Source organism: Onychostruthus taczanowskii, unplaced genomic scaffold (assembly GCF_017590055.1).
Source record: "Onychostruthus taczanowskii isolate IOZ18803 unplaced genomic scaffold, ASM1759005v1 scaffold76, whole genome shotgun sequence".
Taxonomy (NCBI): Eukaryota; Metazoa; Chordata; class Aves; order Passeriformes; family Passeridae; genus Onychostruthus; species Onychostruthus taczanowskii.
The window spans coordinates 682,618-700,819 of record NW_024505450.1 but is presented as its reverse complement, the minus strand read 5'-3'; the positions used below and the strand labels follow the sequence as shown (position 1 = coordinate 700,819).

General features: G+C 43.1%; 1 protein-coding gene across 5 annotated transcripts in view; it reads right to left on the bottom strand.

The window, feature by feature from the left end:
- USP47 (ubiquitin specific peptidase 47) overlaps positions 1-17,828 on the bottom strand; it is a 52,529-nt gene extending 34,701 nt beyond the window's left edge. Inside the window, exons 1-2 of one of the 5 annotated variants that reach the window (XM_041423260.1) lie at positions 16,450-17,828; positions 1,955-2,014 (exon numbers count right to left, since the gene is read on the bottom strand). In XM_041423260.1, coding sequence (XP_041279194.1) covers positions 1,955-2,014; positions 16,450-16,752 — 363 coding nt within the window. In that variant the 5' untranslated portion in view covers positions 16,753-17,828. The other 4 variants (XM_041423258.1, XM_041423259.1, XM_041423263.1 and 1 more) reach the window with 4 other exon arrangements.
- Between the last annotated feature and the right edge of the window lie 374 nt (positions 17,829-18,202).

Below are 18,202 nucleotides of genomic sequence, written 5' to 3'. Positions count from 1 at the left end.
TAGAATCCCCTGTATTTCTACACAACCAGCCTCACAACACAGATGAGCACCAGCAAAGTGGTACAGCCCCTTTTGAGAGCTCTTACATCACCAAACCCTTGGAAAAGGAACACAGACATTCCAGCTGATGCTGCATGCCTTCATTACAGGGGATTGCAAGATCTGCTGGCAGTACTCACACAGGGATAGAATAAAATGTGAGCTCACTGCAGCATCTATTCCTATCAGCATCACAAAAAAGTTGTTAGAGGAAGGCGAATAAAACCACCCTCGACCCAATCTGTATGATGTTAGTTTGCTTTTGACTGGGATTTTTTAAAGACTTTGGAGTCCAATTTCTTTAGGCTTATCAAATGAAATATCCTGCGTGGAAGCCTTCATTAACTGCATGCTCAAAAAGATTCAAAGTGTTAATTGAAGCAAATCTGTAACAATTCATAAATTTCATCTTTATGGGAGGATTTTACATGAATTACTTTCCAAGAAGACACACAAAACTATTTCTGAAACATTAACCACACATTAAGAAGAAAATAGAGATTGGAAGTGAAAGTAATTTTGACATATTATATCCTCACTTTCATCTACAGCACCCACAGAGACATACAGGGCTGTACTTAAGTAGACTAAAATTAAATTTCACCAGTGATTTCTTCTCTTGGGCTCTTCCCTTGAAATTTCCAGCACGGCATCTTTCTTTTGTTTTTGTTGGGTTGTTTGGATTTTTTTTCCTTTTTTGCTGAAGAAGCAAGTTCTCATTTTCACTGTGTGGTTAGGAAAGAGAAGGTAAAGCTTGTTCAGTGGTCTTCTTTTTTGATTTTTTTTTTGAGAAGGTGAGCAGCAGCTAAGACCCAACAAACTTGTAAGATCAACCCATAGCTACATGCAGGCGCCTCAGCAATGGTAAGGCTTGCTCTGGGTGGGAGCCCATCCTCCTCTGCAGAACACTGCAGCAGGGGCGTTAAGAGGCATTTACTACTATTCATAGTAAATATACTATTCATACTGATGCTGTAACTTGATGGCTACTGTGTATAATCATGTCACGAGCAGTTCTCCACTGGAGACTCAATTCCTTGCGCTACTGCCTTTACATAACCAACATTGACTCCCCTCCTTTCTGCAGGAGTTCCCTGGGAAGTGAACTCCTCCCACTCCCACTTTCCCTGGTACCCTGGATGGTGAATCAGTTGTGACTTGCATTAAAGTTGCTACTGGAAATAATTAGGCACACAGTATCTGAGGGATGGAAATAACATTAAGGGAAGAAATTATAGACGATTACAGAAGATTTGCTGGTTGGGTTGCTGCATGTTGCACGTCACACAAATCCTCTCCTTGTTCACAGATGTAATTCCGACAGACTGAACTGGTTTAACTCAGGGTCAGTATAGCAAAGGGTATTAAGCTGTCATTCATTCACACTGTCACCACTTCAAGTTGTTAGTAGTAAATAGATAAAGCAAAAATAACCTCAGCCCAACTCTACTCACGAAGAGCATTCACACACACCAGCTGAACTAGGAGACAACAATCCAACACCTTGTCTGGGGCTACTTTATTACAGAAATAGTGTGAAAAGCAAGACTGGCCAGTGATAGATCCCTCAGCTATTCTGACAGGCTGTTATCAGACCAAATCCACAACAGAAACACAGAAATTAATTTAAACCATTATACAATCTGATATGAGAGCAAAAAAAAATCCTTTTTTTAATGCAGAGACAGAGAGAGCCAAAGTCTCACACATCAGGGTAAAAGCATATTAACACATACTCAGCTTGAAGCTACCATTAAGACTGAATTTAATATGTACATCATTTTTGTATTCAAGAACATGCACAGAGTCCAGTGTCAACAGCTCATGCTTATGTTAAAATAAACAGAAGCTACAGCATCATGCTGTTACTATGTTTCTTGGTGATTATTTTATAAAGCTGATTTCATCTGTCTACCTGTGAAAACTTCTTCTTCATTTCAGCAAAGATACTCTGTCTGCAACTCCAAAACATATCCTACAGTATATAAAAACAAAATTAACAAGTCATAATAACTGAAAGTTGTAAACTGACTTTTATTTTATACTATAAAAAATATCATTACTGAGTTTGGAAACACCATTCACAGAATAACTCAAGAAGGAATAGCCTATTTTAATATTTAAATTATCACAGGAGCAGTGTTACAGACAATGTCAGTTAAGTTGTAATACACAGACTACATCCCATAAAGAAAGAAGTGAATGTAAAGATGAAAATGTAAATAACAATTCAAGATATAAAATCATATTAATATGTTCCTTGATTATCTTTAAAACATGCCACAGGCATAGGAAAATATTTTACCTCAGATGGTTCAAGGGTAGGATTAGCATGTAACACTGTAATTCAGTTTATTAATGTATTTATACATTATAAAGCTGCCCAGTTTCATATGAAAATGTTTTTTCCTACCTGAATTATTTCCTGTAGGGAAGTTTTATTATTATGAGCCCATTTTTAAGTATGCAGCTGAAGGGTAGTAAAGAGATGAAGTTACTGACTTTATTCCTACCACTCTTAAAGAAAGCCTGCCCTGGTATCTCTGATGTATTGTCAAAAATTCAACAACAAACATTACCTGCACAAAGTTGTCTTCTGACTAAACATCAAATTAACCAGTTTCTGAATCTCAAGTGGTGCGCTTTGTATTTCTCCAGAAAGGAAAAACAGGAAGTGAGAATGAAGATGCTCATAACATCACTGATCTTCTCCAAATTCCTTCAACTGTGCCCTCAGTAAAGATCATCAAAACAAAAAGCACTGACACGATCTTTGCTGACGTGCCCTATTTGCCCCACCAAATGACCTACAAAAAGAGCCCAAATTAGACTACTGCATTTAATTTCCCAGCAGGATGACACATAAGGCAAGATTTTTTTCTTCGTGTACTGAACTGAAGATCCAGTTTGGAAGTTTTTATATGACAAGACTGTGCCTAGCAGTTTCCTTTACACACCAGTCTGTAATTTCAGATTTGAGAGATTTCAGATTTAAATCACACAATTTAAATGTTTTGCTGCCTTCTGGTTTTACCTGCTCTTAATCAAAAGACATATACATTTTGTTAAAATGACCCAAAGGTTAATGGAGTCCCAGAACCACAAATCTGAAACTGCTGATTTGTAATATTATCACTGTTATCAAATACATTACTCTGTGTCAAGGACTTAATTAAGACTTCCAATTTTCCTCCTAATCAGGGACTCCAAAAAACCCTGACTTCAGCCTGAATTCCTTCTCTCCAGAGACAGGCAAGCTAAGTCTGGTACACACAGGGGCACATGTAATTTTGTAGCGTGCTATTTGACTTGGTGCACACAGTGGAGGGTGGAAGGGAAGCACAGGCTCCAGGTATCACCTGCACAAAACTATCAACAGGTTGCTTATTTTATAAAAATATTCTTGTGCTGGGTTCTCAGCTCTTGTTTTTTTTCAGTTAAGGTCTGCTGTAAGATGTTCAAGAGCTACTTCACTAAACAAATTCTGTGTAACAGATCAAACAAATCAGATTAACAAATTATACTGTTTATATGACGTTCAGAAATATTAGAAATAACTGAGAGCTTCTCTGAAAAGACAAATCACAAGTCACAGAATCACAAAACCATTTAGGTTGGAAAAGATTTCGAAGATCACTGAGTTTAGCCTTTAACTGACCATGTCAACTAGACCAGGGCACAAAGCACCACATCCAATTGCTTCATGAACATCTCCAGAGATGGGGACTCCACCGCCGCCCTGGGCAGCCCTTTCCAATGCTTAACAACCCTTTCTGTGAAGAAATTCCTGCTGATGTCCAACCTGAACCTCCCCTGGTGCAGCTTGAGGCCGTGTCCTCCCATCCTGTCACTGGTTCCCCAGGAGGAGAGGCCGATCCCCAGCTGGCTCCAGCCCCCTGTCAGGCAGTTCTAGAGTGGTAAGGTCTCCCCTGAGCCTCCTCTTCTCCAGGCTGAACACCCCCAGCTCCCTCAACTGCTTCTCACAGGGCTTTTACCCTCCAGACCCTCCCAGCTCCACTGCCCTTCTCTGGATCCGCTCCAGCCCCTCAATGTCCTTCTGGAACTGAGGGACCCCAGAACTGGACACAGCACTGGAGGTGTGGCCTCACCAGTGCCCAGTGCAGGGGACAGCCACTGCCCTGCTCCTGCTGGCCACGCTATTGCTGATACAGGCCAGGGTGTCATGGGCCTCCTTGGCCACTTTCAGCTGCTGTCAGTCAGCACCCCCAGGTCCTTTTCCCCTGGGCCCCATTCCAGCCAGTCTCCCCAGAGCCAGTAGCAAAGCATGGGGCTGAGACCCAAGTGCAGGACACAGCACCTGCCTTGTTCAAATCACACGGATGTGCATCTCTCAAATGCAGCATTCTGTACTTTTCAATTAAAGTGTTCACTCAAACACTCTGAATAAACTTTATTATAACCACTAGGGCAATTTTACATTTTACAAAAAAGCTCCTCTCAGCATGGAAACGTATTTCAGGTACAATTAAGAGACCAAAGGTCTTCTATAGAGTTGCTTAATTTTACCCTGATAAAAGTTACTCTGGAATGCATCAAGCCAATTACTTATTACACCTCACAAAATCAATAGGTAATTAACTACACAGTTCAAGGCTTTCAGATTAACATACACACTATTCACAGGCAAATGCAGAAACACCTCACTGCCTTTTCCTAGTAAGAAGTAAGAGCAACTACTCAAAGTCCTCAAAGTTCCATGCTGCTACTTTGCCGAAGTGTGACACAGTGCACCAGTGGCTTAAGAAAACAAGTTGCAGACCCTCAACTGCATAAGTACCTAAAAGGCAAATGCAGACTGTTAATTCAGGCTATAATTCACAAAATCATCGTACAATAATTTTAGCACAGAAGTCTTTTCAGGCTAATATTTTGGTCAACAAATATTTGAAATTGTCATTTCAACTGTTAACTGTAATTTTTAAAAAATATTGAAACACTGACAGTTTCATCCCAAGTCACTCCACCTTGCTGAGGGTGGGAATCCTGTGGGATGGAGAGCATCCTCAGCAAGTCTGCTGATGACAATAAGCTGTTGGTGCTGTCAACATGTTGGATGGAAACGATGCCATCCTGAGGGACACTGACAGCTGGAGAGGTGTGGCTGTGTGACCTCATGAAGTTCAACAAAGCAAAGTGCAAGGTCCTACACCTGAGACAATGCCAAACACACCCAGAGGCTGTGCAGAGAGGTGACTGAGAGCAGCCCTGAGGAGAAGGACTTGGGGGTGATGGCTGATGAAAAACTTACTATGAGGCAGCAGTGTGAGCTAGCAGCCCAAAAAGCCAAATGTATCCTGGGCTGCATCAAATGGAGAGTAACCAGCAGGTCAGGGAAGGGGATCCTCCTCCTCCTCCTCCACTCTGCCCTCATGAGCCCCCACCCTAAGTGCTGGGGACATTTCTGGTGCCCACAGCATAAGGAGGACATGGAACCGCTGGAGCAAGTCCAGAGCAGGGACATGAAGTTGATAAGGAGTCTGGGCACCTCCTCTACAAAGACAGGCTGACAGAGCTGGGGTTGCTCAGCCTGGAGAAGAGCAAGTTGCACGAAGACCTCATAGCAGCAGTATCTGAAGGGCATACAAGGAAGCCAGAGAGCAACTGTTCATCAGGAACTGTAGTGGCAAGACAAGGAGTAATAGGCTCACATTGAAAGGGCACATTTAGACTAGATATATGGAAGAAATTGTTTACATGAGGGTGGCAAGGCACTGGCATAGTTCACCCAGGGAAGCTGTGGAATGCCCCATCCCTGGAAGTGTTCACAGCCAGGCTGGATGGGGCCCTGAGTGACCAGCTCTAGTGGAAGGTGTCCTTGTTCATGGCAGGAGCGTGGAACTAGATGATAGTAAAGGTCCCTCCCAACCCACACCATTCTATGGCCCTTTACACTGCTCCATTTCTAGAAAGGTGATGATGATAAACCTGCATGTAGAAGATTTCTGACTATTAGACCAGACTTAAAAAGGACTCTTTACAATAGGAGCATGCAATCAACACACAGGTCTGACCTGGGTGGACTTTCTAGAGGCCGTGTTACACAAGAATTCACGCCCCATGTACCTTTCTAAAACATGTTTCATCTTTCTTCCATGAAAGATCTGCACCTGTAAGATGCAGAGCATAAAGTTTGTTGTTGCACTGAAGCAATTCAAGCTGTATTTCTCTATATACAAAGGCAGCATTGTTATTAGTGCCATCTGCAAGACAAACATTTGCTTTGACCATATAGGTTCTGTATTTGTTGAAAATAAAGGAACAATAAAAATAGAGTGTTACTGGATCTGTCACAACAATATTCAAATGTACAACCGCAGTGGTTTTAACACTGCATTTAGATGTGGCTTGCTATTTTTCAGCCTTGAATCACTGAGCTAATTGAACTTCTATAGCAGCATTTCACTATTTTATTCCGGCTTCATTTTTATAAAATTACTTCCAGAGATTGAAAGCGAAATCTAAAGATAAGGTCAAACTTCATACAGATTCTACCCAAAATTTCCAAATTCAAGGTCAAGAGTTCACACAATAGATGTGTGAAGTTTTACTGCCAAGTAAATTTAATGGCCTATTGAGACTTAAAAGGATCACCACTAGAGAAGACTCTACATGTCCACACCCCGTAAATAATTCTCACAAATCACTGCAGTACAAAGGAAAGACAAAGAGATCAGTAGCAAGCAGCAGACATCAAGCTCACGTTCACAGAATTATTTGGCTGATTAAGCCTAAGACAGCAATTCTCAAACCTAATGTAGCTTCAGCAACTTCAGACTCCCCTATTAAGTGCACGTTAAGTGACTACTGCCAGTCACATCACTGCTGGGCAAACTCTGGGGTGCACATTCCTGGTCTGTGTAAATGACTGGATGCACACTTCTAGCAATTACAAGGATAAGTGAAATCTGGGACCTTCAATGACACACAAGCAGTCTGCATCTGTACCTTTTACTTCTGAAGTATAATTACATAGTTGAAAGAAGCTTCTGTTCAGCTGAACCACTGTTAGTGTTTGAATGTTTCTTTCTCTCTCAGCAATGACCAAAGACTATCAAATCAGCTCCTTGAGAACCCACAACCATAATCTAGGCATTCTTCTAACCTATTTCAAGAGGTCCAGTCCATTAAATGCTGCACTGGATACATGTTGACAGCACTGCTTCCTGCTGAAAATGCAAGATCAAAGATCTTTCCAATAGACAGCAAATAAGGGGGAAACACTCAGTGAGCACTGGGTATCATTTCCACCCATTCCCACCATTTCTCGTATTTGCACCCTGTGCTTTTGAACCACGGACTCCAGAGAGTCCTTACAACCCACCACCCCCTTTTACCCCCAGCAGAGCTACTCATGCTCCATGGTTTTTTCCAAGCCCAAGGAAGCTCTTTTTAGAGGCCAACTTCCCTGGTACAGCCAGGTAAGAAGGGTCTCTCCCCTGGCAGGTGAACACAGGGTGATAAAGGTCCTCATAATGAAGGAAGCATTGAGCAGGTGGTCTTAGATTCACATCAGGCTTTATTTGAGAGGAAATAAGCACCTTCTTTTTGAAATACACGTTACTAAACTAATCCTGTCAGAGCACTGAGGTGTTTGCTACTCAACACAGGTGCTTTGCTGTAGCCCAGTCTGAGTTAATGAGAGAACAGTGCACTTAGAATCCTGTTACAAATGCCTGAACCAAAACAATTAAAAAGACGTATTTTATAACACACTTGTGGCAAACTGAATACACTTTTTAAAACACAGATCCCAGAAGGCCTTAAACAGAGTAATTTTGAGCTGTTAGCTTGATATATTGTTTGTTGGAACATTTCCTGAAGCAAAAAAACTTCTGAACAAACTTTAGACACAATCATTTAATCTTGAATCTGACTGATTTTAAAGTATCAGGTTTGTGAGTACCTAAACAACATACTTTATCCTCACCTTTGAATTCTTCATTATACCTGGGGGGATTTCAGGCAAAACCCAACAACAATGTTTTGAAGCTAGTGAAACTAAACAGTCATCTTCTGTCTCTTTACAAGTAAGGAAAAAAATTGCTTCACAACCAGCCTAAAATACATCAAAATTTAAGAACATATATCCTGACTCTGACCATTTTCCTAATAATTGGACCTTTACCCCCTTCCTGGTTTGATGGGGGGTTTTCAGGGGAGTTAACAGTACCAGCAGAGGAGTAGTAGCAGTAAATGCATATATTATATGCAGTAGTGCTTACATCACTAAATACCAACACCACCTGGACATAACTGCAACTTTCTGTGGTATCCTAAGAGACTGCAATGAGAGCCTCCATCCTTAGGTAGGGTCTGAGTCTATAAATGGCAGTGCTGCTCACAGGACAAGAGGAGTAACTCCCCCTTCTCTCTGGAAAGGCCTAGAAGAGCAAAAAGTGTCACTGCTGTGGCAATGCCATTGCTCCTGCCTGCATGGCCAGCTCGCTGTGTCTGCCAGCTGCTGTGGGCACAGCTGTGGTAACTGCTGCAGATCCCAGATGCCAGGTGGGCCACACTGACACCCATGGCCCTGGCCAGATCCCAGGTGGGCCACACTGACACCCACAGCCCTGGCCAGATCCCAGGTGGGCCACACTGACACCCATGCTAAGTGAACCCTACAAATGCTCTCCCTATGGGGGATGATCCGACGCAGGGAGGAGGTACAAAATCAGTTCTGTAACAGAGCCTCTGTGATCTTGTTCCCTTTGGGAAACAGGGTGCATGTTTTACTCTCTTCTCTGTCTTGTGTAGATTACCATTGTTTTCAAAGGCACCTTCTCAGAAATGCTTCCTTAGTAACAAAATTTTAGTTAAAAAGAATTGAAGTGCTACCTCACTGAATCAGCTGCATGCCAGCTGTCAACCGTCACTCCTGGAAAATGCACAGGGACAAATTATTTTTATAATACATATACACTTCAAAGTCTACTATTTCCAACTTTCCAAACATGTCCAAAAATAACCCTCTGCTTCAGAAATAAAGAGTGTGTTATGAGGCTAGTGTTTCCCTTAGAGAGTTTGTTTGTACTGCTGTGTATTACCGGGTCATTTGTAAAAAACACTAACAAAAGAATAGAATGACAAAAAACGTTGGGATGGGGCCAGAAATAAATACAAGCCTAGAGGTTGTTCCAAAGACTATATAAAAAGATATAGTGTAAGGGGACACTCATCTGGGGAGAGCTGAACTAGAGACCAAAAGATCCACTTTTCAGTTTTACAGAAGGTATTTTTCATATTTAAAGCAAGACTTTAATATGTCTTACTAAGGACATCCTGAAGAACCAGTCTTCTTACACTTATCACCTTATGGTCTTTCAAATATGGTAAATTAAGGTGATTCAAGATTAATTACTTCCCTTAAAAAAGTCAAACAAAGCAGCCGTCAATAACAAAAGTGTGCAAGTATTTCCTGGTCATACCTGCACATCACACAGGAACAAATAAAGTTTTCTTCAGGGGTAACAAAGAACAGTTTAAATATACGTAGCTATCTCACTAGACATTGTATTTCACTCTCTTACTCTTACGAGTTTTAATTTCAGCTGATCCTATTTTCTTTCCTCTGGCCCAAACTGTTGAACTTGCAAAGGGTTTTGTAACCACACTAAAACAACTGTGAGAATTAAATGTCAATGAAGTTCTCTACATTCACAATTTATCTGCCAGACTCTCTACATTTATTACAGTATAACCTTTACACTCAGATCTGAAACAGCCTCATTTTTATACAGCTTCCTTTGCTTGTAACTTCCCTCCACCCTCCTAATCAGCATGCTCCTTGGCCTTCCTTAAAAAACAAAACCCATAAAAGCTAAAAACAGGGATATGAGAACACCACAAGACACTTACTACACTTTTATATATTATTCGGTATTTGCAACATTTGTCTCCTACTGAGAGTCACAGAAGTAGTGGCTGAATTCACCCTTCATTTCTTCAAGTATGAATTTTATGGAAACATTTTCCTTTGCTGCTCCTATTCTGAAGAACTTTCTGCTGGATTGAATTACAAATGCAACATTAGCTTAAAAACAAATTAAGAGTCTGAGCAAAACCAGTACTCAGAAGAATTTTCTCTTCATGGAGAATTCTGAAATGAAGATTTACTTCCCTACAAAATCACCAACAGACATGTATGCTAAAAAATTTAAATCCTGTACAGTTCAGACATTAAAACAGGACTATAGGCATAGTTTTTAATTCTTTAAGAGCTCTCTAATTTTAAGCTGTCCAGATGCTGTTGGGGAAGGAAAGGTAGACACTGAACAACAAGGTGCGTTAGCAGGCATTCTTTGTGCAGCTCTCTGGGAATTCGGCACAGAATGAAGAGTCCAGCTCGGAATGGAAGCACTTGGACATAAACTCTGCCTGCTGCCACAGCCACCAAGGGCTCCAGGGAGAACACAGGACTACAGAGCAATGTCCCCACGGAAGGAACAGGGATGACAACGTGTATGTGAGAAAGAACCTAGACAATTTTTTCCATACATAAACTGATGAGCAAAAAAAAAAAAAAAGGTACTACGTATGAGTTTCTTTATCTGCTATTTCTTCTTTTCCTTCACTGTTGCTGATCTCAACCCAATACCCACACAAATCAGTGAGCATGGCTGCTTTCCATTCCTTTAGCTCCTGTAGTATGCTGCCAAACTTCAGAAAATGCTATTTACGTGTTCAGACATTATTTATTGTGAAAACTTTCACACTATACCAAACATATTTCTCCTGAAGCTCCAAAACCAGAGCATTCACCAATCCTCAGGAATTCAGGCACGCTTGCTCATGTTACTGAGGCAGCTTTCATCACATGTGCTTATTGAGAAGCTACACCTGAACTGCAGCACGATACCCAGCTCTAAGCTATTCACAGAAATGCCAATCTAAAAATAATCTGTTGCCATTTTTTAGAAGCACCTAAAGCATCCTTGTGATCACAATCTCAACAATTATATTGAATCAAATGATCTGTGCCAATTTCACCCCTTAGTATTTTTAGAACATGCACAACATTCTTTTTAGAAATTATTTAATCTGCCAATGCTGTGCAAGAGCATTTCCTCAGTGCAAGCTGACTACATGCCACGCATTGCAAAAACCAAAGAAAATAAAAATCCCAGCATTTCACAGTGCCTAAAACTGTGGTCAAGTTCATCATTATTCTATCAGACAAAAAAATTCTGTGACTTACTAGAATTCACAATTATCAGTTCTTCAGTAACTTGTGGCATTGTTTTGCGAATATTTAAGTCAAGACAAGAAAAATAACAAGATGCTAAATGGCAGCCCACCCAAAGGTACACCACATTAAATCTTAAAGGGCAAAGTATAAAATAGAAGCTTTAAATGTTCACAAAGAAATTAAAAACTTTATCAAACTTGATAAAAAGGCGAATATGTACATGTAACTCAATCACTCCATTTTTTACAGACGTAACTTTCACCTTTATTCTCTTAGATAAAACCCAACATATTTTCAAACACAACAAAAAGAGTGAAGCTGTGAACATTTATGAACAGATGAACATTTATGAATATATATGAACATTTACACATAATATAGTGCATTACAGTACCAGTTGTAATGTACCGGGGGAGGAAGGTTTAGAACAAAACCCTTCCCCCACTCCCATTTAACTCTGACAAGACTGAAACATGTAATGCAAAGGTAGCACAAATTCAAGGTAATGGTTTATTTCAGTAAATCACCACAAGTTTTAATCTTATATTGATATTACTACATTCTATCAGAAAAAGAGGCAGCACAATAATAATTTTAATCAGTATGTGTGTGTTTGGACAACCAACATTTTAAAACTATAATGCAAGGCTGCCTTGATTATATCCACAGGTTTTAAAAAGAAGAGAAAATGGCACCAAAAAATATTATGGTTTATACTTTCACTACTGATGCTTTGGATTCTGAAATTTTAATCACCAGTGACACACAAAACAGTAATGACATAAAATGGCATTTATTGTTTGTGGTGATGTTCCAAATGTATCAGTGCAAGAAAAACAAAGAAGCATTTAGTTATTTAGTTGTCAGATTATTCTCCTGCGTAGTAACTTCCACCAGCAGCATTCACAGTCTGAGGCTCCAGCACCAAGTGGTGCCCATCAGGCAGCTGGTACCTCTCAGGCAAAAACATTTCATCAGATGATCTAGAGGTGCTGATACTTCATTATCCTGATCATCTTTCTATGCTGCAGATTAAATACCCAGATGATAGCAAGGGAAACTAAACACTAACTGGGAAGCCCAATAGCTGGTAAAAAGCAGGGAAAGCTCTTGAATTCTACTCCAAGCTTTATTCACCAAACTCAATAACTACATGAACATCATTCAGAAAGTGTCTGTTCACAAGGAACAAATTATTTGGTGGACTTCCATGTGGATTTTCTGTTCGTTTCCTAAATCTGATTTCCAAAATACCTTCTCAGTCAATGAATTAGTCAGTTTCTCTAGTTGTCACAGTCATTCCTTTATGTTTTCTAATGGAGCACACGAGAAGGAAAGCAGGAAAAACTGATAAATTATGCAAGCTGTAACCACTTGTAGACTCTTTTGATACATGGGAATGAAAAAAACAAGGATGTCATCAGCATTGAAAAGCACAGCATCCCTTTACTAAAGAGAATTGCAAAATATCTTAATCAGATTCCCACTCTTCTAATGAGGAAGCCAGAATGATATCCATCAAGAGACACATTTGATTTGTTCAGTGCAGAAGATTAAAAAGGATTCATTAGTGTAGGGATGAAAAGACTCACATTAGTGAGCTGAGAGAGAACTCACACCACCTTGCTCAATTTAATGGCAGCAAGTATATACATATATTTATTTATTTATTTATTCTGACAGGTGTACTTTAGGTAGTTCATGCTGGAACATGTTGAAAAAGCATCTGCACAGCATTTATTTAATCAGTAGCACAAACACTTCAAAAACCTCACAGCAGAACACACTTCTCATATTTTGACCAATACTCACTAAGTTCTCATACATCTTGATTTTCAAGATAAATCTTTGTAAAGTTCACTAGCACTTTACTTTGTAAAGTATCACCAGCAAACACACATAGGCATCTTTCTCACCAACTGTGTTGATAAGAATAGTTTGTTATTTTCTATTCGAGGTAGATTTTCATAGAATAAGTTTCAAGTCAATTTTTCCTGTAAGAAACACTGAGAGCCACAGAAATGTTTTCCCTTCTGATAGCATAATTTTCTTATTTCCATATTTATCTTACTCATACTATTCACCCTCCCTTCCCAGGGTTACTGGGTAAAAATACACACCTATTAATACAGCAATTTTTTACAGAATATGCTCAAATTTTGCTACCAGGGTACAGCAATGAAGTGTTTTACTCAGTGCCTTCTGTTTATTGGATCCAACAGAACACTGAATTGAATCTTTTCATCTTTTAAATGAAGAAAACAAAGTAAGTGAGGATTACCAAAAGGAAGGAAGGAAAAGGAACAGGAACCAGTTTACACTGAACCCCAGATGCAGAACAGGGATTCTCACTGCCCCCACCATTAGGAATTACTGGTCACACTACTACAGGAACAGCTGGGAAAGCATTAGGCAGCAGTAGAGATGCAAGAATGAACTTACAAGTACCTGCCTAGCCCAGGCAAAATCTCTATGCAAAAAGAAATGCCACACTGGTTTATTAGAAACTGCTTTCACACATTTCTTCCAAAGGAAAACGAACTTTGTCCCAAAGTTATGAGCAAGAGAAAATAACAAGGCCCTGATTACTTGGACTTCAGAGATGCAGCTGAAGCTATGCAATGCCCAAAATAAAACCTTCCATAAGAGACTAATAAAGATGAACCTTTGTATCCACTTTGTATCCATGAAAACATAGTAGTACTTACAAAACCTAATGAAAAAATCCTAGCAATTCTTCTCTGCAAAGAGTAATGTGAACTCCTGTTAGTACACAAAATATGGATAAAAACACAAATTGAAGACTCATAATCAACTTAATACCCATCCTTCCACTTCACCACACAGACTGGTAGTGTCAGAGACACCTCCTACCACTTATCTACCAAGGCATCACTAACTTGTAGGCAAGAACCAAAATCCTTTTCCCATCCACTGCTTTGGATGATTAGTCATTCCCTAAACCAGCCTAAAGCAAACATCATTACATTTCTTCTCGTTCTTTCACACTGGAATGCCAAGACAAATCTGGTTGCATGCTCATCTTTAGCAGATGCTGGTTCAGAGCTCAGCTGAAATCTCTGAAGCAGCACAGACAGTGAGCTGCACAAGTGATACCACCCAGCCCACCAGGAAGGGACAAAACCACGAACTGTGATCCTTTATCCATCCCTGGAGGGCACAGCTGAAACTCCAAATGATCTGCTTTGCCTCCAACTGCTCCTAGGGGCATAATATGAATATTCAGGAGCAGGCTGTTGAGAACTCGGAGACCTGGAGAATTCTGTTTACCCATAACTCAGAGTTCTCTGCAATGGGACTATTAATGAATCTCAGAAGGACTCAATGGGAATGCTGCAGTGTAACATTTGTTAAAACTCCCTGTCACTAAAAAAAATGAGGATATACTGAAAAACACTGGAAAAGTTGAAGACAAACCTTTGTTACAACATATATATATAGATATAACCAGATGGAGTTAACACAAATAGTTCATCTGTTTTCTTTCTCAATTTGATTTCATTAATATTCTGTTCAGTTTCATTTACCTTAAAAATACAAAGAGACACAACAAAGAACTTGACAATACTTGCTGAGAAAAAACAACTCCTCCTGCTAGCACTATCAGTGTACAAAGTTTATAGATTTCACACTGTTTGTTTAAGATACCCAGATCCATAATCACATATATTCATCTTTCTTTCCCCATACTTCCCCCCCTACAGATAAAAGTGCATTCAAAAGCCTCCTCCAATGAGTCAGTTAAAAATACACATCTGAATCATAAGTATATTCTGAATACAACTCTAAAGCCAAGGGGGATACTATTAATACATATAACTAAAGACACAGCCTTGGCTAGCTGCTTTTATTAATACCTTGTCTATTCCACTTAACTACAGCTACTGCCACAATGTTTCTCTTGCCACTATTCATTATCTGTTTCTTTGGATCTAAAACGAAACTTTTAAGTATATCAGCTACTCTGTCTTCTGATGCTGGTTTTATATTTTTGAAGATTTTTGTTAAAAGCTAATATTTAAGTATATTAGCTACTACACTCCATCTCTTTTTTAAAGTTTTTGGAGATTTCACTTTCCTGCAAAAAGACAAAATGTAGTCCTTTAAACCTTAGTATTTTATGAAAGTAAACAAGGTAAAGTTACCCTTTTCCTACATATATCCTGTGTTTACATGCACAGCTGCTTGCACAAAAAATTGTTTCTAATATTCAGTGCTGTTATTTGCTTCCCAGATCTACTCAAGAATACCATGTAAGGATCAGCACCTCATTTTGCAAAGCTCCACAAAAACGAAGCCCTTGCCCGACAAAGCTTCCCGTAAGAACACACGACAGAACAGGTAAACGTAACCAACACTGACGTCGGACGAAAACTTAGGGAAGGGTTTGAGTAATTTATCAGAACTGCAAAACTGTCAGAAAAGTTGGCAAAATATATACCTGCTCACGAAACAAAGTTTTTGCTGATACTACTCTACCAGTAGCTGTTTCCAAACATTTCACGCCGTCACTCGAACTCCTTCCTCTGCACAGTATCGCTCCAACTTGACACGTGTCATTCGCCTATCGCTGCAGGACAGAGGCTTCGCCTTCCTCTTTCACTCGGGCTCTTATCTCTAGCCTATGGCCAAAAGCAAGCCTTTCCCCTTCTCCCTAGCGCAGAGGAGAGATGAGGGGCCCAGAACAGAGGAAACAAGCCGCTGCTCAACCCGTTCCCTCCGGCAGACACCGCGGCCACCGCCGCCCGCTCTGCCCCGCTCCAGGAGCGCGGAGCCGCCCCTCGGCCGAGACCCGCCTGGTTGCCGGGGCCGGCTCCGTGCTCTGCCCCTCGGCGCGGGGCCCTCAGCCGCAGCCCCGTGACACCGGAGCGGCCCGGCCCCGCCGCGCAGGCCGGGCTCCTGCACGCCGCGGCACGGACGGACAGGTGCAGCCCCCGGGCCGCCCGGGACCCTGCGCAGCCCGGGCTCAGCCGCAGCCTCCTCCCCGTCCCCCGGCCAGCCCCTTTACCCGCGCACCATCATCACCCTCCGGCCCCGCACAAAGACAGGCCCGCGCCCGCCGGGCCGTGCAGGGAGGGAGCGGAGCCAGGCCGGGCCGGGTCGGGCCGGGCCTCCTCTACTCCCTCCTCGGGCGGCGCCGGTGCCCCGGGCCGACTGCCCGCCGCCTCCATGTCCCGCCTCACCTCTTTGGGGACGAGCTGGTTCTCCTCGCTGGGCACCATGGCCGGTGGCGCGGCGCGGAGCCCGCAGCAGGCTGAACCGAGCGCCGTCGTCAGCAGCAGCGGGAGGCGGGGGGACGCCCGCGGCTCATCCTCCCCCTTCTTCTTCTCCTCCTCCTGCTCCTCTTCTTCTTCCTCCTCTTCTTCCCCCTCCTCCTCCTCCTCTTCTTCTTCTTCTTCTTCCTCCACCTCCTCCTCCTCTTCCTCCGCTTCCAGCTCCTCCGCTCCCGCGGGCAGCGCCGCGGCCCCGCCCCGCCGCCAATCCATGGCAAAATGGCCGCCGGCGCGGTTCTCGCGAGAGCCACCCCACCCCGGGCTCGCTGCGTTCCGCCGCGCTCATCGCCCTCGGCGCGGCCGCGGCTCGCGCTGGCCCGGCCGAGCCCTGTGGTGCTCACTGAGCGCGAGGGGCGGTGTCGGAGCCGCAGCGCGGAACCTCCGTGGGCGGCCGGGCCAGAGCTGCCCCGCGACGGGTTATCAATGGCGCTGGGCCGCCGCGGCTGCCCCGTTGCGTTATCCTGCCCTGGCGAGCGGCATGGGGCGCCCGGGCCTGCGGGGGAGCAGGGAGTCAATAAATGGAATGGGCGCCGTCTGCGGAGAGACAGCACGTGCCGCGGTGGTGTTCGCTCATGGGGCGGGCTGCGTGACACAGAGCTGTTTTCTAAGCTAGTCGAGTCCGCGCAAATGGAGCTGTAGGAGGAGAGCGGGGACGCAGCGCGCCGGGGCCACTGCCCCGGGTGCGGCTCGGGGCTCGTTGGCACACGGCCGAGGGCGCGCTCGGAGCCGGGCCGGCCGGGGCGTTCAGGGAGCGGGGCTCGGAGCCGGGCCGGCCGGGGCGTTCAGGGAGCGGGGCTCGGAGCCGGGCCGGCCGGGGCGTTCAGGGAGCGGGGCTCGGAGCCGGGCCGGCTGTGGGTGCACTCAGAGCCGGTCTCGGAGCTCGTCAGCAGCCGGCCATGGGTGCGCTCGGAGCGCCAGGCCCCGCCACACGAGCTCCGTCCCCTCGCAGCGCTCCCCCCGCGGCCCTTCCGATCCCCGCGCTGCGGGGACACGGGACGCTATTTCAGCGAGATTCCCTCGCTCCTTCACAGTGCTGGTGCCAGGCTGGAGTGGACGCGTAAGCACAGCCTGGTCCCTCTGGCATGTGGGCCCTTACTGGTGCCCAGAAGTTGTTCCTTGAAGTCATGCGATGCAGTTCAGCGTGCGCTCGCTGTAAATCCAGGGTTAATAGCTCGTTTTCAAACGCAGTGCAAGGCTGTTTCTGTGGCGTTGCTTTACTGTTGGTTTTTGTCCACAACAAGCTGAACTATATCTGCTTTTTGTGCCACCTGAAACACACTAAAAGCCAAACCACTAGAATGACTAAAACACACGCTTAGAAGGAAGGTAGTTGATGACTACTTCACTGCAAAATAGTTTGTAAGTGAAAAGCATTCTGCTTGGCTAATGAACAATGCTATATGGTAGTTGTACATTTCTGCACAACTCTTTTTCTTATTATTTTAGTGTCCTCTTGTGGAAAAATGCAGTACTGAGGATAGTTTTTGGGTTTGTGTCCATGAAGGTTTGGGATAATTTTTGAAACCCATTGTCCGGGAGGCTGCTGAAGATTTGATGAAGTTGAATGATCTCATCTCCCTTTTCATGTTCCAAGTATGTAACTTAGGTTCCTCTCTGCTTTCTCAGAGATAAGTGGCAGCTTTTACAATCAGGATATGTTACT